This window comes from Ochotona curzoniae, unplaced genomic scaffold, assembly GCF_017591425.1.
Source record: "Ochotona curzoniae isolate NIBS_2020 unplaced genomic scaffold, NIBS_Ocur_1.0 contig_2404, whole genome shotgun sequence".
NCBI lineage: Eukaryota > Metazoa > Chordata > Mammalia > Lagomorpha > Ochotonidae > Ochotona > Ochotona curzoniae.
The window spans coordinates 3,499,860-3,525,675 of record NW_024465451.1 but is presented as its reverse complement, the minus strand read 5'-3'; the positions used below and the strand labels follow the sequence as shown (position 1 = coordinate 3,525,675).

Here is a 25,816-nt window from a genome sequence, read left to right as displayed (position 1 = left end):
ATTCCCCTTTGTATTTTAGGCAATGATTGTAGGCGAAGCAGAGCACACAACAAACCCTTGTTTGTTGATTTGCAAAGCCTTATTTTCCCCCAGGTCTTCCAACTGATGATGCAGAAAGATGCTCCTTGTTTATTCGCTGTCCTCTGCAATTATCTGCTGCCCCCGCCCCCAGCGCCGCAGCCCCCGGAGGGGACTCGAGGCCAGCCCCAGACCGAACAGCTGGCCGGCGCGTCCCCGCCCCTCCCCCGCCCGCCTCGGGGGCGGAGACGCGCGGGGTCCTCCCACGGGGGGCGGGCCGGGAGTCGCGGCCACCGGCGACTCGGGCTCGGCTGGTTCCGGGTTGAGAGGCTGCGCTGGACCGGAGCGGTGACTGCTGAGCCGGCTGGGTAAGGCACCGCGCCGGGGCTCGGGGCCGGGACCGAGCCAGCGCCTCTCCTGTCTTCTGCGGGGCACAGCCGCCGGGCGCCTTGGCCTGGACTGCCCTCTGCCCCTAGAACTCCCCATCCTTCGCCTCGCCCCCTTCCCCCACACCGGCAGCCCCCCCATCCCCGGGTTTCAAGGCCTCCGCCCCCCTCCCGAGTCCTTTGCTCCCAGCACCCTTCCCTTAGGGCCATCCGTTCCCCCCTGGAACTTGCTCGCCAGGTGCCCTCTCCCTGCAGCTGCCGGGCCTCGGAGCTACCCACCACGTCGCACCGCCCTCCCGGGCACGCCTCGCAAGCTGTCTGCCCCGCACCCTTCCCGCGCCACCCCTCCCGGACGGCACCTCGCGTCCTCCGGGAGCTGCCACCCCGCCTCCGCGGGTCCTCGTGCCCGCGCCCCTCCCCGGCGCGCCCCCGCCGCCCCCGGCGCCATGGCGTGCAGCCTCAAGGACGAGCTCCTCTGCTCCATCTGCCTGAGCATCTACCAGGACCCCGTGAGCCTGGGCTGCGAGCACTACTTCTGCCGCCGCTGCATCACCGAGCACTGGGTGCGGCAGGAGGCGCAGGGCGCCCGCGACTGCCCCGAGTGCCGGCGCACCTTCTCCGAGCCCGCGCTGGCGCCCAGCCTCAAGCTGGCCAACATCGTGGAGCGCTACAGCGCCTTCCCGCTGGACGCCATCCTCAACGCGCGCCGCGCCGCGCGGCCCTGCCAGGCGCATGACAAGGTCAAGCTCTTCTGCCTCACGGACCGCGCGCTGCTCTGCTTCTTCTGCGACGAACCCGCGCTGCACGAGCAGCACCAGGTCACGGGCATCGACGACGCCTTCGAGGAGCTGCAGGTGCATGGCCCGGCCGGGCCCGGGGCGAGGGGCGGGACCTCGGGGGCGGGGTCGCGGGCTGCCTGGAGCAGGTGGGGTGTGAGATTGACCTGGAGTAGGGGTGGGTCCGAGGTGGGGAAGAGAGGGGGAGGGTGGGTGAGGCAGCGCGGTCACGGGACTTGAGAGCTGAGCAGGTCCCGGGCTGAGGCTGGACGGATGAAGGCTGGACGAAGGCGGAGCCGCTGTCAGACAGGAGGCGGGGTCGCCAGCCTGGGTCTCGCTAAGCCTGAAGCCTAGGGGGGCCCTGCCAAGGGAGGGGGAGCGTGAGGGCAGGGCCTCCGCACATTGCGGAGAGTGCCCGGGCTACGTCGTGCTGGGCTCGGGCTTGGGGAGTCAAAGGTAGGCGTCAGGGTCCTGAGGTTTTGTGAGCGGTTAGGGCTGTGACCAAGCCTATACCTTTGTAAGAATCATTTTGGATTTAAGCTAGAGTTGGGGTCAGGTTCGGGCTTGAAGAGTCAGGGTTTGGGGGGAGGAGACCCAGAGGTGAGGGGTTTGGAGGGTGTAGGGTCCGGACCCCCAGGAGCCTCCCCGAGCTTTTGCTTGCCTTCCTTGGGGGTGTCACCGCCGGCCTGCCTTTGAGGACTGGATGACTCAGACCTGCCTCTATGTGCGTAGGCCATCTGGGACTGTGACAGATCTTCCCGAATCCTCGCTGTCACGCAAGAACCACTCAGTTCCCCAAGCCCGATCCTATATCCTCTCTGGGAAGCTTTCCCCCCAGCTCCAATGCCCAAAAGCTTCGCGTTGGAGATACGTTTTCCCCAGATACTGTCTATGAATAAGTAAGATGTTTAAAAAAAGAAGTGTGCCAAGATGGGCTATATTTGGGAGATGTAGTATACTTTCTTTTGCCACATACACATGAGGATTCTCTGTGCATTTGCATATTCAGGGCTTGAGGGAAATCTTGTCGTGAACAAGCCCAATTTCACTGTGCTTGATCAAATGGTTTCTGAGCTTACTAGAACCTGCAATCCTTTCCTGACTCTAAACCATTCCAAGCCCCATGTGCTTGACCTTGCAATGGTAGTTTAGCACCCCGTTCCCCAAGGGCTGAGCTGTGGCCCCAAAGCCTGGCCCAAGGCTTCCCCCACAGGACACGCCAGTAGAAATTGGATGAAAGAATGGGTTGAATCAATGACCAGCTCTACTCTAAGCTGGCCTAGACTGGAGCGTTTGGAATCAGGAAGTTTGGGACCTAAACCTGAGAGTGGACTGGGCTGGCTTAGTGTGCTCTCAAGCAGGAACTGAATAACTACTTTTTCTCATTTCTTAAAAGCATTCACATTAAAAAAAAATGGTTTGTTTATTTGAAAGGCAAAACAATACAGAGAAATGGAAAGAGAGAGATTTTCCTTTTGCGGGTTCAGTCCTGAATGGCTGTGACATTCAGAGCTGGACCAGGCCACAGCCAGGAGCCAGCAACTCCAGATAGGTCTCCTCGGGAGGGTTCAAAGACTCAAGTACGTGGGCATCTACTGCTGCCTTCCCATTATGGTGGCAGGACCCTGACTCAGCGGGAGCAGCCAGAACCCAAACTGGTACCTGGGTATGGGATGCTTAACCCCACACTCCTCTGTGTTCTCAGAGGCCCCTGGCCTGCCCCTCACCGCCGGGCAGGTCTCTGGGTGGCCTGTCCCTAGCAGGTAGGTACCATGAGGATGACCCAGGAGAAATGGCCAGTGTTCAGCATTGCTGCCTCCCTGTCCGTTCCTCCCCAAAACGTGACTGGATCCCCTTCTGGTCTGGCCAGCTGAGAACAGATGCCACAGAGGTCGGGGACCCTGGAAGATGGCAGGAAGCCAGCACTGGCCCTCCCTCCTTGTGCTGAGTGCTGGTGTCCCCATCTTCCTATCTATGAAGTCACTTCAAGAAGGTCAGGGCCTTTGACAGGACCGGGCACAGAGTGTGTGAGTCCCAAGCAGTCTAGCTTCTTCTTGATGCAAACATGGACACTGAGCTCCGTCCAGCTGATGTGACTTCCCCAGGGCCAGGTTGCCAGGTGGGGAGCACAGCCCGAACCCCGAGCCATCTCTCCTCTGCTCTGCTCTGCCCTCCTCCCTGTTTGTCTATCTGGCCTCCCCTCGGGCCGGATACATTGGGGTTGCATACCTACCTTAGGCACTGCCTGTGTAACTAGGCAAGTCATTTCGTGAATGGTCTGACACTCTACCTATAAAATGTGGTCAGAAGATTCCTTGCAGAGGCTGACCCGGAATGAACCTGCTATGCGAGGTGCTTGACACGTGCTGGGAGCTGGAAGAGGGCCATTCCCATCCTTCCTCCTACTCCCCGTGAGAGCCCCTGTGCCCATCAGGGTGACTGCCCAGACCTGCCTCTCTGACTGGAGGAGATGCTCCTGGGTGAGGCTCCAGCTGCCCTCTACCCTGCCTGCTTCTCCCCACTTGTAGGAGAGTCAGGCTCATTAGCTATTTCTGCTCTGGAAAGGAGGATGAGCCCACCTCCACACCCCTGCCTCCCCTAGCAGCTGGTGCCTCCTGAAGATTACAGACTCAGAGCCAGCAGGGCCTGGGAGCTCAGCTGGGGCCGGGCTCTTGAACAGATGGGGAGATGCAGCTGAGAGGCAGCGACTTGCCTGGGGCCTGGAAGCCCGCAGAGCCCAGGTCTGTGCTCAGCTGCCATCTAGACACCCTACCAAGCAGTTAGCCTGGAGCTTGTACTTTTTTTTTTTTTTTTAAGATTTATTTCTTTTTATGGGAAAGATAGACTTACAAAGAGAAGGAGACACAGAAAGATTTTCCATCTGCTGGTTCACTCCCCAAATGACCACAATGGCTGGAGCTGAACCAGCCAAAGCCAGGAGCCAGGAGCTTCCTCCAGGTCCCCCATGCTGGTGCAGGGGCTGGCACAATGACTCAACTGGCTAATCTTCTAAGTGTCGGCATTGCATGTGAGTGCTGGTTGGTGTCTCAGCTGCTTCACTACCCATTCAACTCGCTGCATCTGGCCTGGGAAAGCTGTGGAGGATGATGCAAAGCTTTTGCATTTCCAATGAATGCTAGAGGCAGCACAGAGCAGCCAGAGTAACAGCTCTGGCCTTGAACTCTAGGCTCCAATCCTCACTCTGCCTTTACTAGCCATGAGTTCTAAGAAAGGTGCTTCCTCTCTCAGAGCCTCAAGTTATTCCTTGATAGCATGGAAGTAATGGGGTTAAGATGCATGAAGATGATCTATCATAAGAACTCGATACAGGCTCTGTGGCACAGCAGAGGAAGCCGCTGCTTGGCACACCTACGTCCCATATCGGAGCACTCATTTAAGTCCTAACTGCTCTGCTTCCCATCCAGCTTCCTGCTCATGCTCCCTGGGAGGTAGCAGATGGTAGCTGAAATGCTTGGGTTCCAGCCACCCTCGTGGTAGACCTGGGTGGATCCTGCCTCCTGACTTTGGCCTGGCCCAGCCCTGGCTGTTGTGGTAGTGTCCATTTCAGGAGACAAGATCAGTGTCTCTCCCCACTCACACATGCCTGTGCACCCTGCCTTTCAAGTAGATGAAAAAAATAAACTAGAAAAAAAAAGTTGCATTGCATTGGCTAAGGAGGAGGTGGCAATTTGTAGGCCATCACATCATCTGCTGCCCAGGGGCAGTTGGGATCAGATCAGCCCTTGTGGTGTAGGGCCGCCTCGGACACTGCTGGACAGTGACACGATCATGGACCACTACCCTCGACATCCCTTTCCCTGCACCTGTCCACTGTCATGACAGCCAACGTGATCTCTGAACATCAACAGGTGTCTTCTGGGTTAAGAACCTTGGTTCCCTGGGCCTGGCATGATAACCTAGTGGCTAAAGTCTTCACCTTGAATGTGCTGGGATCCCATATAGGCACCAGTTCTAATCCCAGCAGGCCCACTTCCCATTCAGCTCCCTGCTTGTGGTGTGGCAAAGCAGTTGAGGACGGCCCAAAGCCTTGGGACCCTGCACCGCAGGGAGACTTGAAAGAGGCTCCTAGCTTTGGATTGGCGCAGCTCTGGCTGTTGCAGCCGCTTGGGGAGTGAATCATGGGACAGAAAATCTTCCCCTCTGTCTCTCTTTCTCTTTGCCTTTCCAATAAAAATAAATCTTTAAAAGGAAAAAGAAGAACCTTGGCCTACTCAGCTTTCAGGAGCTTCAGCTCAGACGTCACCTCCCACCAGGCAGAACCACTTCATGCTCCAGTTCCAATGCAGGAATCAGGTCCTGGCAGGTTGCATATCTTTAATCAAGTCACCTCACTTCTCTAAATCTCCACCTGCTCCTCTCCGACATGGGAATCATGCTACATTTCTGAGAAGTAGGCACAGTTGGCTCAGGAAATTTTAAAATGTCTATTTATGCTAATAAGGTTATAACATTAGTGTGAGAGGTAGAGCTGCTATAGAATATGGATGTGAATGAACACAGCTAGACTCGCTATGTAGTTCAATAGGATCTTTATGTAATGCATGCGTGTTAACACCTCTCCCTGGCCCCACCCCTCACCTGCTCCTGAGAGCATCTAGGTCAGAGGAAAGAGGAGACTGAGCCCTGGTCCCATGCCTGGGACTGTACTACGAGCTTTTCCTGTACTACCTGCTTCGATCCTCATCGCGCCCCGTTGGGCAGGCTCTGGTCTTCATTCCTGTTACAGATGAGGAAGCAGAAGCTCAGAGAATTTGGTCACGCACTGTTTGATCATGCAGATGTGGCAGTCAGGAGCCCAGCGTGCCTGGACCACGCGCAGCTTCCACGCCATGCCTGTGGGCTGGGGAGCTGTCTCCTGACCACCTGCCTGTCTTTGAATTGAGGGGACTCAGCTTGGGGGCTGGGTTGAGGACACAGTCTGTGCCAGCTGACACCCCGAGGGCAGGTGGCTGCGATGTCATCTTGGTCAGGCTGGCATCCGGCTCTCCGGCCGTCTCGGGTTCCTAACCCCAAGAGAGGGGATCCGATTCAGACTCAGCCACCCCCTCCGGGCCTCATGTGATGACTGGAGCCTTTTCCAAGGCCTCCTTCCAGCCAACAAAGACAGTGGTGGATCAGCCTTGGCTGGGAGCCCAGACAGGCCGGCATGGCAGTCCCGAGGTGCCAAGGCAGTCCGGCAGGAGAGTGCAGTGGGTAGGAACTGGGTCTTGGCTCTGGTCTCCTCCAGCAGAGTGGAGGATGCTGCCTCCTCAAACTTTTTGCCCAGTCTGAGAAATAGAAGGGAAACTAGGACTGCCAACCTCAAGTGAAGGAAGGGAGAGGGAGGCGCTTGCTGGCAGTGCAAATAAAGGACAGTGGCCAAGGCACTGTTTTATCCCATGGACCGGGAGTAGCTGGGTTGGCAGTGTCCTGGGGGAATGGCCTCTGCTGTCCCATTTCCTGGGAGAGGGCAGGATTAAGGAGTGAGTGGCAGCCTCTGTCAGAGTAAGGCTGGCTGTTGGCATCCCCACTTCCCACTTCACAGTGTGGGCACTTAGAATTGAAGTGGAAGAGGGTGGAGACAATTTGTTTATTCTATAGGAAGGAAAGGGTCTGGTGAGAGTGACAACGGAATAGCAACTGATGATAACAGTGGCCACTGACTGACCCTGACCATATGCCAAGTGCTATGTTGCCAGCATTTCGTCCTCACCCTCATCCCTGAGGTGAAGGCTAGGAGAAACCCCATTCCACAGATGAGAGCACTAAGGTTGGGTGATTACATATCTTGCCCAAGACCACATAGCTGGTAGGAGAAAGGGCAAGGACTCAGACAGAATCTGTTCAGCTTAGAACCCTCCTGCTGACCTACACTTATGCTGGCTTAACACCTCCTGTGTGGTGGCTTCCCATTGGTCCCCATCACAGTGCCACCCAGGGCCTCACGAGCAGTGGTTTGTCCCAGGATTTGAACCCAGGACTTTTGACTCCAGAGTTCCTGCTATTTCAGTTGGGATGAGAAAGGTCCCTAAAGTCAGAGCCAAGATGGCTCCCCCCGGCAGTGGAGACTCCTGGGCCCGATAGGAGGACAAATCTGGCCTTACCTTGGCCTTGGGAGCCTGGCTCTGTGTCTGCTTGCAGCTACCACCCCTCTCCTGGCCTCTGCAAACCGCCAAGAGCCCCCAGCCTCCCAGAAATACATTTGCACAACTGTGTGCCCTGGTCTATTCAAGGGTGATTCCCCAGAGCCATGACTATGTCCTCGGAGATGCACCCCTCCCTGGCTCCCTGCCTTGCCCTGCCCTGCCCCAGCCAGCCAGCCAGCCTCTCCAGCTTGGAAGTTTGTCCTCTTGTCATGTATATGGCTCCAGCCATGCCTGACTGCCCCCACCTGCCTGTACTCCGCAGGTGTGCCCGGCTTGTTCTGTCCACCCAGCAGCCCTGACCCCATCTTGAAGACTTGGGGGAATGACGCCATCTGTCTTCCCTGGCCCTTCCAGTAGATCAGCAGTGCCCTTGGAGCTCCCGAGTCTGTCTCACGTGCAATTACAGTGATCATGCTAATGACGGCGCCTTGGACCCAGCTCACCCTGTGTACCATGTCAGGTCACAAATTATGTCATTTAATCCTTGCAGCACCCTGAGGAGCAGGCACTGACAGCCTCCCTTTACAGACCTGGAGACTTGGGGGAGGCAAGGGAGGAAGGAGGGTCTCACCAACACAGCCAGGGGGTCGAGTCCCAGGCAGGCCTGCCACATGTCTTCTTTCTTGACATCCGACCTGTTCAAGTTTTTGCCTCCTTGTCCACCTGCACACTCTTCAAGGCAAGGCCTGTCTGTCCAGCCCGAGGGTCCAACACGAGCCTGCCCCCTGCCCCTCCGCTGGTGCTGTGGCCCCAGGCATTGGGCCCAGCGGTTAGGATGCTGCTTGGGGCACCCACATCCCATTGTTGGAGTGCCTGGGTTATAGTTCCAGTTCCACTTCTGATTCCAGAATCATGATATGTGTACCCAGAGAGGTAGCTGGTGATAATTCCTGCTACCCAGATGGAGTTCCCAACTCCTGGCTTCATCCTGGCCCAGACTTGGCTGTTGGGCCATTTGGGGAGTGAACTAAAGGGTGGAATCTCTCTCTCTCTCTCTCTCTTTCTTTCTGCCTTTCAGAAAGAAAGGGAAGGGAGCAACAGAGGACAGGAGAGGGAAGGGAACAAAGAGAGGCAGAGAAAGGAGGGGAGAAACGAGGTAAAGAGGGAGGGGGAGAGAAAGAGAAGGGGGCTATTGATGAATTGGACTGAATGGGAGGCCAAGAGGCCCAGCAGTTTTTGAGTGGGTTTTTGGAGTCAGCCTCTTCCTTGCTGTGTGACCTTCAGCAATCTCCCAGGCCTTTCTGAGCCTGGGTTTCCTCTTGTGCTGATGGAGGTCATAGTCTCAGGGCTGGTTGTGTGTTGGGTGAGGAGGTACCCATGACATTCTGACAGGAGCCATGCCTGCCTGCATCCCTTGCCCAGGGCCCTGCCTCAGGGGTGCTGCTTTGCAGGGACGTTCCCAGCAGGCTTCTGCTGGCTCCGTGGATGCATGCTCCTGGCAGCTGTGTAGCTGTGGCACAGTCAGTCCTTGTTCCTCCATACTCTGCTTGGACAGTCCCCAGGATTGGGCCAGATGGGCCCTTAGACCCCTCTCTGCTCCTGCCTTCCATAGACACGTAGGGCTGGGTACAGCCATGGCCGCCCGACTCATGTGCCCAGCACATGCTGGGCTCTGTGTGCTGTGAGACGGAACCTTTCTTCCTGATGCCTCCTCTCACCCTCCCGGCCCTAGAACGGTCACTATCCCCATATGGCAGCTGAGGTTCTAAAACACAGACACTCAGGTGACCTCCTGGGGTCACACAGCTGGGGCGGGGAGCAGAGCCAGCTTCCTAGAAGGAGACCTGTCAGGGAGGAGGTGGTCCAGGGCTCAGGCAACCTCCTGGGTCCTGCCCTGCCATACTTGGGTTTGGTCCTCCTGAGTCAGCTGTCACCTGGTCTCTGTACCAGCCCCCGACAACTCACCATCCCCTCCCAGCCTCTTCCCTGGGCAGGTCCATCGTGTAAGCACTGCCCTGGGTTGTCCTGTACCTGGTCCTGCCCAAGATCTTGAGCACATGAAAATTTTTGGTCCCTGTCCATAAGAACTCCCAGTCTGGCAGGAGACTCTGACAGAAGATCTTGCAATTAAAACACAATGCAGGGGAACCACATATGACTGTAATTTTCTGGTAGTTGTATTTTAAAAAGTGAAGCTGGTAAAATTAATGAAATACATTTTACTTGATTTGATGTATACAAACTATTATGCTTTAAATATGTAACCAATACAAAAATGATGAATGAAAAAAAAAAACAATGCTGACTTGTGCACATGTGGGGTCCTGTGCCCCCAGGGCATGGGGACTTTGGGAGGTGGACTTCCAGGATAGCTGATATTTGGGCTGAGTCTTAAGAGATAAGTCCAACTCCCACAAGAGGGGAGGAACATGTCGGTGGGCCTTCTGGACAGAGGGCCTGGCGTGTGCCCAGGGCTCCTGAAGGCATTGAAAGATGCTCATGACTATCCCATAGAACTTTCTGGAAAATGGAAAGTTCTCTGCCCTGCCTGATTTGGTGAGCACCAATCCCATGTAGCAATTGAATGAGTGGAGCAGCCAAGGCAGCTGAGGAATTGCATTTCCCATTTTATTTGGTTTTAGTGAATTGCAGATTCAATGACCATGTGGGGCCAGTAGCTTAGATAATCACACAGGATCAAGAGATAAGACTGGAGAAGAAGGTTGGGGCCTGTGGTAAGGCACCTTGAATGCCACTCTGGGACCTTGCATGCTTCTGCCCAGGCAACATGAGCGTCCTGCAGTGGGGTGTAGGAGTTGGGGATCCAAGCAAGGAGGTAATGGCAGGGACAGCGAGGCCTCTAGGACTACAGTTAGCAAAGGAGATGAGAACTGAGCAGCAGCTGTGGAAAGTACAGAACTTACTCAGAGCATAGCTGCTGACTTTGTACCATGGCCAGGGGTATGACTCTTAGGTTTCTGGTTTTCACTGAGGTGGGGACCTTGGGAAGAGGAGCTGTCTGGGGCTCCCTGGTAACACTCCAGTGTTTAGGAGCTCATGCACATGTCACTGGTTGGGATTCACGCCTCAGCACCCACTGTCCCCTCCCGTACCACGTGGGGCCCAGGCAGGTGGCAGTGCACGTTTGTGGGCTTGGTCGAGAATCCTGCATTGTTTCCACGGTCCATCTCTCCTTGTTCCTGCCCCCACCCATCTCAAGTCCCCGGGGGTGTGCTGAGCCACGTGAATGACCCGGCCTCCAGGATGGGGTCTTAGAACTGTGAGGAGTCAGCCTGGATAGCTGAGCCCACCTGAGAACCATGGAGACCGTAAGGAGGAGAAGCATTCTGTCCGGCTCCCCCCCCAGTACCTGCCGCTCGGCTGTGTGGCATCCCATGCCAGGGCCAGTGGAGAAGCCAAGAAGCGCTCCCCTGTGATGTTGTCTGTGTCAGGGACTCAGGTGCACATGACTTCGTTAGAAATGACCGTCAGCCGCTGGCAGCAGAGACCTGAGGGATGAAGCTGCAACTGGATGTGGGTGTGTTTCTCTCTTGTGTAAGACGTGTGTATAGGAAAGGACTCCAGGTGCTGCTGGAGCCGGCCACACGGGCTCCCGAGAACCAGCTGTGCACATCTTGTCCCGCCCCTGCATCCAGTGACCTCACACTGTGAGCCTTGGTGGGAATGTTGACACCACAGAAACTGGCAGATGCTCTCTGGCAGCATGTCCCTCTCTGTTTTTCTGGAGCTCCTGCTGGTTCACTCCACAACTGGCCACCATGGCCAGGGCTGGGCCAAGCTGAAGCCAGGAGCCTGGAACTCCATCTTGATCTCTCACCTGAGTGGCAGGGGTTTGTGCACTCAGGCTGTCCTCTGCTGCCTTCCCAGGGCCATCAGCAGGGAGCTGGGTTGGAAGCAGAGTCAGGACTTAGCCCCCATGCACTCTGATATGGCTGCTGGTGTCCGCTGCTCCACAATGCTGACCCCAAAGGAGAAGGCCACCAGCATACTGACACTCCAGGCAAAGGAGTAGTCATTCTGGTTCGAGGCTTATTTTGTAACTTACTATACCAAGCGGCAGTGCTTGGAAAATGGTAGCAGTCAGTCCGCAGCAATTGTCTGTGGCACTGTCTTGCTCTCACCGAAGGATTCCAAGCAGGGAGCTTGCAGCCAAGCCGTTGGGATAGAAGGGCAAGGAAGCCACTATGTAGAAGTGGAGGCGGGAAGGCCCGAACTTCCAGACTGGGGAGAGAAGAGGCTGTTGGGAAAATCCAAAATGCCAATGGAGTCTAGAGATATTTAGGAGTCAGACTGCCTAGGGCTTGCTGCTTGGCCTGTTGGAGAGGCAGGTGTGGAGGATGGGGGCGAGGAGGCTGGGCTAATGTCTAGCACCTACCATGAGTCACCTGCAGCAGATGTGCCCACGCCCCCATTGTGGCCCCCTGTGTTTCAGAGGGAGCTGAAGGAGCAGCTTCAAGCCCTGCAGGACAGCGAGCGGGAGCACACGGAGGCTCTGCAGCTGCTCAAGCGACAGCTGGCCGAAACCAAGGTGAGTCTGGAAGATGTAAGGGTGGGGCCACCAGTGGGGCTCCCCAAAGGTGAATGAGAGCTCCACTAACACACACCTCCCGATGACAGAGGGCAAGGATTGGGGCTGGTGCTTGGGTTAAGGATGGAGCCATTTTTCAGGTAGAAGTGGGATTGGGCAGCTTCTGGAAAACCTCAGTGTACTACAGGGCTGGGCATATGGACCCAGGCTGTGCTGTCCCTTGTGAAACATGCCTGACACCAGGTCATGGGGGAGGCTGGTGAGCCTGAATACACTGGACACCCTCCTGATGGTGTGTGAACCGGCTCCTCTACCATCTACCCGCTTACAGGCTGTGGGATCATGGAGTTGGAAACAGGCACACACGCCTGCAGCCTCTAGCTACCATGGTTGTTGAGGACAGGATGGGAAGCAAGCTATTTTCCTTGATCTGCTCTAACTGACATCTCTCAGGTTCTGCCATTGTTTAGGGAGTTTAGGACCAGAAGGAGCCAGGGATTCCTCCCCCGACCCCTTCGCCCTATTATTCTGGGTACAGTGCAGTCGGGGGCATTGCAGGCTGGCTCTGCTGGAGTGCTGCCGCCAGCAGCAGCAGGAGCAAGGCCTGGGGGAGTGTGCTGGGCCTCCAAAGGTCATCTTGGGGTCTAGAGAGGTCCTGGAAACTGAGCTCTGTGTCCCAGCAGGGCCACCAACCCTCTGCAGGGGCCTGGAAGGGTATCTTAGAAGGTCCTGAGAAGTATTTTTTCAGAGGCAATTGCAGAGGGCCTCGGGACAGGACCTTCAATAGGCAGCAAATGAGAAAAAAGACCCCAAGCCTACTGGCTTCTCACTGCCTCAGCTTCCCTCTCTGCTTGGTGAGTCCATCCGTGTCAGGACAGGATATGCACGCTGGAATGTAAGTGGCTGGGAGGGCTGGGCATGGGGGGGGGGGAGGTGGGTAGGCTCTGCTACTTCTCCACAGCCCCTGTTCTCATCTCTTCTCCCACCCCACCCCTTTGTTTTTCTCCACTGACCTCTGCCTCCCCTGCTTTCCTGTCCATCTGTCTGCCTCTGGGGGGTCCTGGGCGCCCCTGCTCCTGCAGCCCCCTAAGCTTCCTGTCTGCGCAGGGGCTGTTTATGTAAGAGATGCCTGTGGATGCTAGGGTCGTATTTCACCTGGTGCCTGACTCCAGCCCTGGGCCCTGTCTGATCTCCCTCCTCAGGGCCTCTGTTCTCCCTGCTTGGCCCTGGGGGTGACGCATTCTTGGCAGGGTGTGTGTCTGAATGGGGGGTGGTGCTCCATGGGATGTGATTGGGGGCTGCTTTCCCAGCCCTGGTCCTGGAAGGAAGAAGGGAGGAGGAGCTCTTGCCTTTAGAGAACTGGGGCAAAGGGGGCTTGTATGTCCGGCTGATGCTGCCTTTGTTTCCGTCTTCACTGTCTTATGGAACCCCACAGCAGGACTCCCCAAAACCTAGCATAGCATCAGACATGCATGAAGTAACTATGGAACAAATGAGTGAGAAACTGCACCTTATAGGGTTGGAACTGTTGTTTTATCTCACTTTTTCCCAGGAAGGAAACTGGGGCACAGGGAGCCTGAGGCCCGACAGCCAGGGGGTGACACATCCCTGGGTGCAGCTGTTAGAGTAGACCCCACAGTTGCACGGGGAGGTGTCTGGTGAAATCTGTGGCCTGATGACCAACGAGTGAGTCTGGCCAGGTTGGAGGACTCACCAGAGGCAGGCCTCTGTTGGCCCACTTCTGAGCTCCCTCCTCTGCTCCTTCCCAGCCCCACCACTCCCCATCCTCTTGTCTGGGGACACTGGGCCCCCAGCCAGGAAGGATGACAGAGCCTGCAGCCACTTTGTGGAAGAACCTTGAAAAACCCATTCTGCTTCCCTCTTAAAAAATCCTCACTTTAGTTTTTTATGATTTATTTATTTATTTGAAAGGAAGATTTACAGGGAGAAACAGGTTTTCCATGGCTGGTTTATTCCTCAAACGGCCACAATGGCTGGGGCTGGGCCAGGAACCTGGAAGTTCTTCTGGGTTTCCCATGTGGGTGCATGGGCCCAAGGTGCTTGGACCATCATCTGCTGCTTTCTAAAGTGTATTAACAGGGAGCTGGATCAGAAGTGGAGCAGCCAGGACTCGAACTGCTGCCCTTACAGGATGCTGTTGTCACAGGTGGCAGCTTAACAGGCTATGCCACAATGCTGGCCCCTTTCCTTCCTCATCCCTCAAGCAGTTTCTGATTGCCAGCCTTGGACCAGGCCGTGGTGTGTACCTGGGAGGGGCAGAGCTACAGCCAGTGTCACTGCTACTCAGTTGGGCTTTGTCCTCTAGCCCGAAGACCTGACACATGTGCAGGGGACATGTGCAGCAACAGTGCCTTCACACAATTACCGGAAGCTCTAGGAACATCCGGCTGCCTAAGAACATTGGGGTCCTGTCTCAGAGAAGGTGGCCCTCTGGCTAGAGTCAGAGGGTTGCAGGGTTGTGGTACCTAATCCAAGTGTAAAAGGGCTCAGAATGCCAAGCTAAGGACCCCGGCGCTTTCCTGGTCACCAGTGAGCCAAGGAGGGCCCCTGCACAATGTGGCGGGTGTGACATAGCTTGCGTGGAGAAGCTCTCACTGTGTGGCCCAGGTTGTTGCTGAGACTGGGGGTGACCTGTGAGCTGTGGGACCCAGTGGGGATGAGAGGGTAGAGAGTTGGACATGGAACAGGATTCCGGGGCATCCTGGGACAGAGTGGAAGGAGCTAACCCAAATGAGCCCCAAGGGCTGAGTGAGAGAGCTGCTGCAGAGACAGGCAGGCTGATCCGGCCTTTGGGGGAGCAGAGAGCAGCCTGGGGTCGTGGAGGAGCCATAGTGGGTGTCTGTGAGCATTACAGACTTCTGGAGGGCACCTATCACCCTCTCCATCAGCAGCAGGCACCTCCTCCCACCATGGGTGAGGGTGCACAAGGAGGCCAGCACAGTGTCCCGCCACCCCCGGCCCCAGCCGCTCTCACCCCGCCTTTGTCTGTGGGGCGAGCTGGGTGGGCATGCGCTGGGAGGCTGGCCTGCTGCCAGCGGTGCTTCCTGCAGCCGAGACTGGAGCGCACAGGCCCTAATTGAGCCTTTGTGGAGCCTCCCACAGAGCCCCGGGCACTGAACACAGTGGGGTCTCTGACTCGGTGAACTGCAGCCAGAATCGCACAAAGGGCGATTGCAGAGGCGGCTGGCCCCACCTGCTGATCTTCTGAACCCCTCTTCCTGCCCCCCCTGCCTTGCCCGGCCCCCACACCCAGCGGCCACCCTAGCCGGCTGTCCTCAGGTTCGGGCTTAGGAGCTGCTTCTCCCTACAGACTTCCAGGTTGGACTTCCTACTGTGTTGCATGCATCACCCCTCTTTTCACAGAAAAGAAAAATCAGGCTCATGGAGCTTGGACCATGAAGTTGGACACTCCCAGAGATCCAGGCTGCCAGGCACCAGGGCCGAGGGAACCCCACACGTCTGTGCTCACCGGATGCCAGCTCTTGTTCCTTAGCCAGATAGCCAGCAACCACCGAGGTTCACCTGGCACGTGGCTATTAATTAAGCTCTTTGGCATCTTTGAGTTTCCCTGCTGAGCACCATGATTCAGGATTTGGAAAACTAAAGATCTCGCCATGTTCTGGGCTGAACACAGCGTCTTCCCTTGCGCACCCCCTGATTCAGTTGCCCTGTTCTGCCCAGGCCAGGCAGCTGGGCACGCCCCTCGTTCTTGCTCCTGCTCTCCTCCTCTCGGCCCCTCCATCATAACCTCTGGTGACTGTGCCTCGCCCCTCTCTCTTCCAGTCTTCCACCAAAAGCCTACGGACCACCATCGGGGAGGCCTTCGAGCGGCTGCACCGGCTGCTGCGTGAGAGGCAGAAGGCCATGCTGGAGGAGCTAGAGGCCGACACGGCTCGCACGCTCACCGACATTGAGCAGAAGGTGCAGCGCTACAGCCAGCAGCTGCGCAAGGTGCAAGAGGGCGCTCAGATCCTGCAGGAGCGGCTGGCTGAAACCGACCGCCACACCTTCCTGGCCGGCATGGCCTCGCTGTCCGAGCGGTAAGTGCCAACCCCCATCCCAACACTCCCACCCTGTCAGGGGACTATTCCCAGGCGGCCATCCATCCCTTGCCTGATCCATTCCTGGCAGTGGGAGTGGAGGTATCCGGGGGGCCTCCGCAGAGAATCCATTCATCCAAATCTTCATCACACCTTAAAGGGCACCTGCTCTATGTGCTGAGGGCTTTATGTATCCATGTTATTATAACATGTTGTCTGTGCTGCGGGAGGTGGGGAATCCTAATCCTAAAGCTTGTTACTGATGGTGCATGTTATCTGCCTTACAATTGTAGCTTGCTCACATTAAGTAGTACATGATTTATAACAATGTTGGTGGTATCTGTTATCATGTCAAGACTTTGGGTCAGTCGTCTTGGAGGTAGTTACCACTGTCATCTCATTTCTTGCATGCAGAGACTGAAGCTCAGAGACGCTGGATCCATTGGTCCAGGCTCCTCATGTACTAAGTGGTGGAGCCAAGATTCCAGCCCAGTTTTCTCTGACCCCATCGCCACCCTCAGCAGTAACAGTTAATTAGGGGTTTATTGCTGGTCAGCACTGACAGCTGACATCACAACTCACTGTTGACAGTGAGCCAAGCACCGTGCTAGACATGTTATGCTCTGTAACCCTCACGATAAACCTGAAAGGCAAATACTAGCACAGTACCCATTTTGAGGATGAGAAAGCTGAGGGTAATAATCAGAGAGGTCAGAAGTGGCACAAGCGGCCCTTAGGCCAGAGTTCTCCCTTCTGCCCTCAGCCTGTGCCCACTGCCCTGCAGGTGACTGCAGGGCCCTGACCCCGGTGCAGCCTTCTTTCCTGCTGTCCTTCCAGGCTCAAAGGGAAAACCCACGAGACCAACCTGACGTACGAAGACTTCCCAACCTCCAAGTACACAGGCCCCCTGCAGTACACCATCTGGAAGTCCCTGTTCCAGGACATCCACCCAGGTAAGGCCACTCCCGGAGGGGGTCCAGGGCGATGTGTGCGTGAGCACGGGCTGGAGCGAGCTGGTGGGGCCGGGAGCCGAGCAGTGCCCCTCAGTGAGTTCCAGGCCTGATTAGGCACCGACACAGGCATTCAGCTCACTGGGCATTCCTATGAGGACCAGAGGGGCCTCATGGCCTGGCCCTGCTTCCTTCCATCCCTTCTCCTTCCTCCAGATTCAGTTTTTAGAATGATACATTTATTTTATTTGCATAGAAGGCAAGATGACAGAGAGAGATCTTTTATCCACTGACTTCCCTTCCCAAATGGCTGCAATGGCCAGAGCTGGGCCAGGCTGAAAGAGCCAGGAACTCCATCCAGGTCTCTCACATGGGTGACAAGAACCCGAGCACTTGGACCATGTCCCATTGCCTTCCTAGATACATTAGCAAGGAGCTGGATTAGAAGCGGAGCAGCCAGAACTAGGACAAGCACTCTTCCTGGACACCGGCACTGCAGACAGCAGCATGACTCACTGTTGCCCAGTGCTGGCCCTGCCTCCTCAAAAAACCCGGTTAGCACATCCATTCTCCAGATAAAGGGCCAGACCCCAGATACTAAAGTGACTCATTCTCCATGCACAGTAGCACCTACCTCACTCCACTATTCCAGAAGCTAGTGCATGGCAGTGAGCAAAATGGGCAAAACCCCCTACCTTGTGGACCTTGCTTTCCAGAGTGTGAAAGTGAGTGAAGCCCCTGGTGTGTGAGGTGACAGTCGAGGACCGGAAAGGAGAGCTGGCTGGAGGAAGTGAGTTAGGGGCCTTGGCCAGAAGACCTCCCTGAGAAGGAAGCACACTGGAAGGGAGAGGGGCCATTGAGGCGTCTGAGGAAAGAGGGTTCCTGGCAGTGGGAACAGCATATGCAAGGAGCCCTTTAGCAGAAGTATGCCTGGCCTACACCACCCGTGCTGGGATCTGCTGCCACGCAGCTCAGCCAGGAACCCAGAGAAGACAGACACCCTGAGACAGGTGGGTCGGGGTTGGGAGCTTGTGGGGAATCTTCTTCTGATGGCATTGCCTTCCCCAGCAAGGCAGGCGGCAAGGTCACCAGCCAGGACAGGATGGGGGAGGGGCGGCAGCATTAGCCACCCACCAGGGCACGTTCACTGGTGGCAGGGAACTATGTGTGTCTCTGAGCCCAGCAAATGTCCTCAGGAGAGGCGACGAAGATGTAGAGGGAGCCTCTCGCTCAACGGCAGACCCTGGAGTCCTCAGGTCCCTGGAGCCCAGAGCTGTCAGGAGCCTGTCTGTCGCCACAGCCTGTGAGTGGTACAGACCTGCGAGCCTGCACCATGACTAAGCTAACTGGCTGTTCCCTGGCCACACACACACACACACACACACACACACACACACTCATACACACACACACCACTGCGGGTGAGCACAGGCTTGGGGACTGGAGCTTAAGGAGGTACGCTGGCTTCCCAGGGCCCCATGGGTATCCAGGTTCTTCCCACCTGTCTTGAGTCTTGCAAGACAGGGAAACAGATGAGCAGCTACACCCTGGGGGGCCCCCCCAGGACACAGGTGGTGATGGGGATTACGTAAGGTTCTGTGTGAGGTAGAGGCAGACACACAGAACAAGTGTGCTGTTTGAGCTGAGCCCTGGAAGCCCAGGGATCCAGAACCATGGTGCTGGCAGGTGCAGGATCCTGGGCGAAGAGGGAGGACAGGGGCCCAGTTGGTCCCAAGGTCTCCCCTTCCAGGCAGCCAGGACAGTCACTGGGGGGTGTAAATGAACATGAAACCACAGGATTTGGCTCACTTCCCAAATGACCAGAGCTGGCCCAATCTGAAGCCAGGAGCTTTAGCTAGGTCTTCCAGGTGGGTGCAGGGGTCCAAGCACCCAGGCCATCCTCTGCTGCTTTCCCAGGTACATTAGCAGGGAGCTGAATAGGATGTGGAGCAGCCAGGACTTGAACCAGCACCCATATAGGATGCTGGACTGCAAGCGACAGTTTCACTTACTACACCCTGGTGCCATCCCCTGCTTTATCCTTGTAAATCTTGTATTGGGTCTCCATTGACAAAATAATTTTCTAGCTGACTGGGTGGTGCTAGGTCTGAGCTATCCTTTGTGCAGTGGTGTTGTCTCTGTGTGCTCCCAGCCCAGAAGGGACTTCAAGACAAGGACCACATGTGGGCTGAGCATGCTGACATAGCAGGCAAGTCATTTCCTCCTCTGAGCCTCAGTTTCCCTCAGGTATGCAGGTGATCCCTTTCCAGATCCCCAAATGCAGGTGAGGATTTGCCAACCACCCCAGGGGAAAACTTCCCAACTGAGACACCTTGGACCTTGAGCCAAGATCCTGGCTTGCACGCAAGGGGCGCTATCATGTGAGGGCCACAGAACCATGGCCTCAATCTTTGTCCACTGGATACTGGTGGTTCCTTGCCCTCAGTGTCACAAGCCAGAATGATTCCAGACGTTGCCATGTGTCCCCTGGGGAACACAACTGTCCCAGCTGAGAGCCAGTGTCTCAAAGAGGACCACAGCCTCTGGGCACAGAGCTGAAGGCACCATGGGACAGCAGAGAGCAGGGTCTGCCTGCAGAGCCAGGTCCCTCCATTGTCTGGGGCCTGTGAGGTCACTCTGGCTCCTGTCTGTCCGGATGGGAGGGGTGTCCCGAGGGACCCAGAGTCCAGCAGCTTCCTGCCCTCCCCACCCCTCTGTCTGCAGCTTCCTGTTGAGCCCCAGAACCCACTGGAGCATCTGTTACTCCCCTGCCCTGGACCCTCCCTTCTCCACCATACCACTGGCCCCTACCCACTCCCCAGCCCTGCATTAGGAAGCCCCATTCTGACCATGACCACCTCCCTGGTCCGACTGCCTCTGCCCCTGGGCACACATCTCCCCAGCCAGTCTGGACAGCCTATTGTCCCAAGGACACCGGATCCGCGGCCCTAGTACCTCCACCCTTCCCCATCCTGACTGCCCTCTCCCCTCCCTCCATCCTCCCAAGTCCTTGGTAGCATGGTCACCACCAAGGGCAGACAGAGCACACCCCCTCTGAGCTTTGACTTCCACCTCTGAAACATGAGTCCTGTTTCTCTCCTGGGGCAGGGGTGAGAGGTAGATGGTTTCTCAGTGCAGACAACCCTGTCACCCAGCCGGTTCTTGGTCTCTGTGTGCTGTTCTGCTCCAAGTCATTGGCTACTTCCCACTGGGGCTGGGACCCCATGATGGGCAGCAGGTCTGTGCCATCTTCCACTCTGCTGCCACCCTAAGTGGCAACTGGAACAAGCCATGTCCCTCCAAGAGATCTTCTGGGTCCTCAGTCTCCACTTCCAGAAAATGAGGAAAGTGATGTGTGCCCCTGGGCCTACCGCAGTGCTTCCTGTGTGAGCCCCAGGCTGCAGAAGACCTGAGGGGCCAGATTTCCTAAAGGCCTGCCCTGTGGCCAGCATGGACAACGTGTCCTGTCCTGGAGGACAAAGGAACACAAGCGGTTGGCTGCCGGGGAGAGCTGTCCTTGCCACCAGTACCACCTGTGATCGGGAGTATCCTCTGGGGTCACAGCCACAGTCCCTGCTGAACACCCTTGACCTCTAGTCTCAGTCCAGCAAACGCTCACTTGGGGACTAGATGGCTACTTGTGTACCTGGTGTTTGGTTTTTATAAAACTCCATGCCTGGGTCCTGGCTGTGTATGAATGGTCAGAGGATGGTCTTTGTTCTGCTGGGCCTGACACCTCTGTGGGGGCTGGTGTCTGAAAGGAGGGACTGCCAATTCCAACGCTGGAATCCACTTCACCATGGGGGTCAGCATGGATCCCATCAGGCTCGCTAGAGTCTGAGGCTCTTACTCCCACCCATGCTAGCCTGGGGGAATGCAGGAGCCTCTGTGGATGTGGAGGATTGGAGCCCTCATGCCAACCCCATTTGTTGGGGTGCTTATAAAAACTTAGTGGGGCCCTATCATGCATGGATCCCACCCAGTGAGGGAGCCTCCAGCAGCATATGGTCCAGGCTTGGTGGTCAGGACAGAATTTGCCCGACACCCTGTAGACTCATCTATGCCTCTGGGTCTCAGAGCCCATGTGCCTGCCCACGCTGGTGGCATGGGCAGTGGGCCACAGCGCCCCACTCTGGCATCTGAGGCTGGGCCCTCCTGCCTGTCTGAGTGCCTCCACCTTGTACCCTCAGGCTTGGTTTCTGCCTGCTTCTGGCTGCTTGCCCAAATCCCCAGGGGTGCCTTGGAGAGGAGGCCCTGACCCTCAAACAGCTGCTCAGCTGTAGCCCCGGGCTTGACCTGTGGGGCTTGCCCTCTGCAAGCAGCTCCTGCTGTGGTGTCCCGGCCCCAGCTGCATCCAATTAGATTCTTCTCTCCTTCACCAACCCCTCCCTCAGTACATCCACCCCTCTCCACTTCCTGCCTCTCTCCCTATTGTGTGGTCCAAGCGCCTAGGTCCTGCTTACCCAGCTGCCCTGTGCCCCGCAGACAAGCAGGCCAAGGGCTTGTCCACGGGCTGCCATCTTTCTTCTTGGGCCCCTGCTCCTTTCCATCCCTGGGTGGAAAGTTGTGTTCTTATCGCTGCTTCTGTTCACAGAGCTGTGTTCTCCGGACCCTCCGAGAACAGGAGAGAAAAGGGCAAAGGGGACAGCAGTGCCAGCGGGGGCTCCATCTGGGTCAGCCACCGGCTCTGTGAACAGAGGCACAGTTCTGGGCCTGGCTCTTGCTTCCTGTTGAGGACAGTCTCCCTCATGGAGCATTTTTCCTTGTGAGTGCATGGCCGGCAGAGGTGATGCTAGTGTAACTTCCGGTGAGGGAGAACCACGGAGCCCACTGGAGAAGCGAGTCCTTCACCCCCAGTTGCAAGTGCCAGGATTGCATCTCCTGGTGCATCCTCTCCTGTGGCTGGCTCAGCCTGGTCCCAGGCTCAGGAGAGGCAACCCCAAATTCCACTTCTCTGGCTAGTCACCACTCCCTCGGGGAGGAGAGCAAACAGAGACGTAGCTTTGAGAGCCAGACCTGTTTGGCCAGTGTAGCCAGCCCAGAGCCAGGTGACCCAGCCTGTGCCGCTTGTCCAGTACCAACTGGGTCAGTTTAATGTGATGAGGCTTAGCAGAACCCTACCCATACCAGCCCCCGTGCCCTGATCATGTTAGGGAAGAGCACGGGTCATTGGTATGGTGCAATGGCAGAGAGGTGGGAGCTCAGGGAACTGTGCCAGGAGAGGGGCGGAGACAAAGGTCAGGAATGTCCGAAGAGTGAGTGTACCTATTGGGAAAGAAGTATTCCCCAGAGAATGCGTTCTCTGGAGTAACTGCAGTCAGCAGAGATAGGGGAGGGAGACGAGACTTGGGACTAGGTAGGCTGGGGGTGGTAAGCAAAGGTGGGCTGGAGGAGAACTGGGCTCAGATCGCATGTGATGTTGGTTAGTCCTGGTTCTACCAACGTCACCCACATGACCGGAGAGAATCAGGTCTCCTCTCTGGGTCCCCATCTTTCAGGTAGAGCAGTTGACCTAGGATTAGTGGTTTTCAACTGTTTAGACCCATCTTCTACTCTTCATCACAAATAATTTATAATGTCTCAAGACATTGTACCCATTTTGGCAAGTTCAAGTATACATATGTGTGTACATGCTGTATTTGATCTCTATACATGCATTCTCTGGCCATACTATAAAGGAGAAATAGGAGATTGTAATTTGGTTTTAGTTTTGGTTTTTTTGAAAGGCAGAGGGAGAGAGACAGAGACACACAGATCCTCTGTTTCAGGTTCAAAGCCCAAATGCCTATGACTGCCAGGGACCAGAGCTGAGTCTGGGTCTCTTATGTGGGTGGTAGAGACCCTAGTACGTGAACCATCATGTGTTGTCTCCCAGGGCGTACAATATCAGCAAGCTGGACTCAGGGGTATAGCTGGGACCTGAATCAGATGCTCCAAGATAGAATGCAGGCATCCCAAGCAGCATAGTTTCACGATTTACTTACTTATTTGAAAGATGGAGTGATGGGGCAGGGAGGGTTCCATGCACTGGTGCACTGCCTAGATGACCACAAGGCCAGTAGCAATGCACCCTCCATTGCTTTCCCAGGCACATTACAGGGAGCTGGATCTGGAGCGGAATAGAGCCAGGGTTCAAACTGACATCTCAATATGGGATGCCAGTGTTGGCATCGCATCTTTGGTCCCCACCCCCAAGCAGCATCTTAGCCACACCTGCCCAGGAAGTTCTTTATGATAGCTTATTCGCATGTCATTCACAGCCATAAAGGAGATGTAATGATGTCCTCTGGTGCGCACATCATGGGTCAAACCTATTTGTCCTCAAATACCAGTCCCATGCATAGGCTGTCACCTTTTGCAGTGTTACCTTTATTGTTCAGAAATTTATTGTGTCTCAGTGAAGTCCCCAACAAAACAAACCCCGCCTTCCCTCAGTTTACTCGGCAGCTGCTTTCCAACATATCCAGTGGATTTGGAAGCTGCAAACATGATAATTTGGTTGTTGCTTCAGATCCTTGCGAAGACTGTTTGTTGTCTACTTGAATTCCTCTGACATTTGAGGACCTTTGGTGGGGACGGGGTGGACAGTACCCCCATGGGCCTTTGCTGCGGGGTCCGTAGTGGCCTGGTTCCTGCCTATCATTCAGGCAACCTAAACACCCCCACTTATTTCCAAGTCACCCCCTGGAGGCAGTAGCCACGGCAGGATCTTGCCACTGGCTTGGACTGGGCAGGCCCTAGTTCTACATCTCTTCCTGGGTCACTGAATGTGTGTTGACAAGCATGCTTGCTCTGTGCCTAACCATGGGCAGTGGGAAGTTCAACAGGCAACCCCAGCTCAGGCTCCCCTTCAGTCAAGATTATTTTAATTATAGATCTGTTTATTTTGAAAGACTGAGTAAGAGAGAAAGACAAGGAAAGATCTTCTATCTAAATGGTTGCAATGCTCAGGGCTGGGCCAAGCCAAAGCCAGCAGCCAGGAACTCCCACATGGGTAACAGGGGTTCAAGTACTTGGCCCATCCTCCATCGCCTTTCCAGGTGCATCAGCAGAGAGCTGAATGGAAAGGGTGCTCTGATATGAGGTCCAGTTTGGCAGGTTGTGGCTTAACTCACTATACCACAGCACCAGCCCAGCAACCAAGTTTAACACAGGGCAGGCCCTAGCAACCCCTTCCATCTTGTCAGGCCCAGAGAAGGGAGGCTTGTACTGAGGGTCACATGGTAGGTTAGTGGCCTTCTAGAACCAACCAGAGCCCTGCCCTCCATAAAGACACGGTGTCCCGGTCCACTGCTTTCTCTCCACTCATCTCTTCTCCCACTCCTCCACTTCCACAGTACCAGCTGCCCTGACGCTGGACCCAGGCACTGCCCACCAGCGCCTGATCCTGTCTGACGACTGCACCATCGTGGCCTATGGCAACCTGCACCCACAGCCGCTGCAGGACTCACCCAAGCGCTTTGACGTGGAGGTGTCGGTGTTGGGCTCGGAGGCCTTCAGTGGTGGCGTCCACTACTGGGAGGTGGTGGTGGCCGAGAAGACGCAGTGGGTGATCGGCCTAGCCCATGAGGCAGCTAGCCGCAAAGGCAGCATCCAGATCCAGCCCAGCCGTGGCTTCTACTGCATCGTCATGCATGATGGCAACCAGTACAGCGCCTGCACCGAGCCTTGGACGCGGCTCAATGTCCGGGACAAGCTCGACAAGGTGGGCGTCTTCCTGGACTATGACCAGGGCCTGCTTATCTTCTACAACGCCGACGACATGTCCTGGCTCTATACCTTCCGTGAGAAGTTTCCTGGCAAGCTCTGTTCGTACTTCAGCCCCGGCCAGAGCCACGCCAATGGCAAAAACGTGCAGCCTTTGCGGATCAACACCGTCCGTATCTAGTCCTGGCCGGCAGGGGTGGGAGGGGTGTGGCCCCAGCCTGCTGGGACCCCACCACCATCACCAGCAAGAGCCCTGCCCTGGAGCTGGGAGGTCTGGATTCCAGCCTCTCATTGCCCTTCTGGGAAGCCAGAGGCTGTGCTCCATGAACTCTCCAACTCTCCCAGTGTTGCTGTTCTGTAGCTCTGACGCTGATGGAGATGCCGCTTCAGTCTGAGCACATGATGTGGTTTCTAGGGGCAGCCCCTGCCCGGCTCTCCTTCACGTCCTGTTACGGGGCAGTGGCCTCACTTCCTCCTGTGTCTCCCTCCTCCCCAGCTGCCATGGCCTCAGAATCCACCTGATGTCGACAGTGGTCAGCAACTTGGAAGACACACAAATTCCTCTCATGCCCATGGCTAAGACTTACTCCTGGACAAGCTAGGGATGGGCTATTTCCTGCTGGACCCGGTAGCTAGTCCTAGGAAAGTCTGAGACACACCCCACCCCCAGCTGTGTGCTGTTCCCATGCTAAGAGCTCAGCAGTCCCTACTTTTCCCAGCAATCTGCAGGTCAGAGGTGTTGCCTCTGGGCCCCGTGGTGCAGCCCACATGGTGCCACCCACATGGTGCTGTGCCATCACCTTCCTGCCCAGGCCTCAGTGCAGGATGAGAGCATGCGCAAGAAGGAAGCAGGGTCTGTTAGCCCTAAGGCATCTGTAACACAAGCATCATGGGATCGAGGTCCCCAACAGCCTTGGTCAGGGATCTCAGCCAGTGCCCCTAGACCTGCTGACTGTGGGAGGGGCTTCCAGGCACAGGTGGACGCATGTCCTGGGAGAGGCTGTCAACAGGTCCCCTTCCTCCCCACCTTTGGACTTGGTACCTGTCTCAGGATCCTGTTGCAGTAGCAAGAACTACACTAACGAGTTTAGGTGGACAGGGATGTGACGCCAGGTCCCTGGGGAAGGACTCGGGGAGCAGAAGCCTTGTGGAGTGTCCAGGAACCGCTCCCGCCACCAAATTCATCAAGTCCATTATGAACCAGAAAGCTACTCCTGGCTGCAGGGAGCCACTGGCTGAGAAAGCACTGATCACAGACCTGTGCCAGCCTGCCCTCATCCAGC

The 25,816-nt window shown here is 56.2% G+C and overlaps 1 protein-coding gene across 2 annotated transcripts; it reads left to right on the top strand.

Annotated features, from left to right (window-relative positions):
- Positions 1-295: 295 nt before the first annotated feature.
- On the top strand, positions 296-25,102 carry TRIM62 (tripartite motif containing 62). Of its 2 annotated transcripts, XM_040974170.1 has the most exons (6): positions 296-386; positions 660-1,258; positions 11,720-11,815; positions 15,620-15,876; positions 16,714-16,829; positions 24,164-25,102. In XM_040974170.1, the coding sequence occupies exons 2-6, from the start codon at positions 851-853 to the stop codon at positions 24,712-24,714; spliced, it is 1,428 nt and encodes a 475-aa protein (XP_040830104.1). In that variant the 5' UTR covers positions 296-386; positions 660-850; the 3' UTR covers positions 24,715-25,102. The 2 variants fall into 2 exon arrangements, with proteins under 2 accessions (XP_040830104.1, XP_040830105.1); XM_040974171.1 differs by having other exon boundaries at positions 366-1,258.
- Positions 25,103-25,816: the final 714 nt, after the last annotated feature.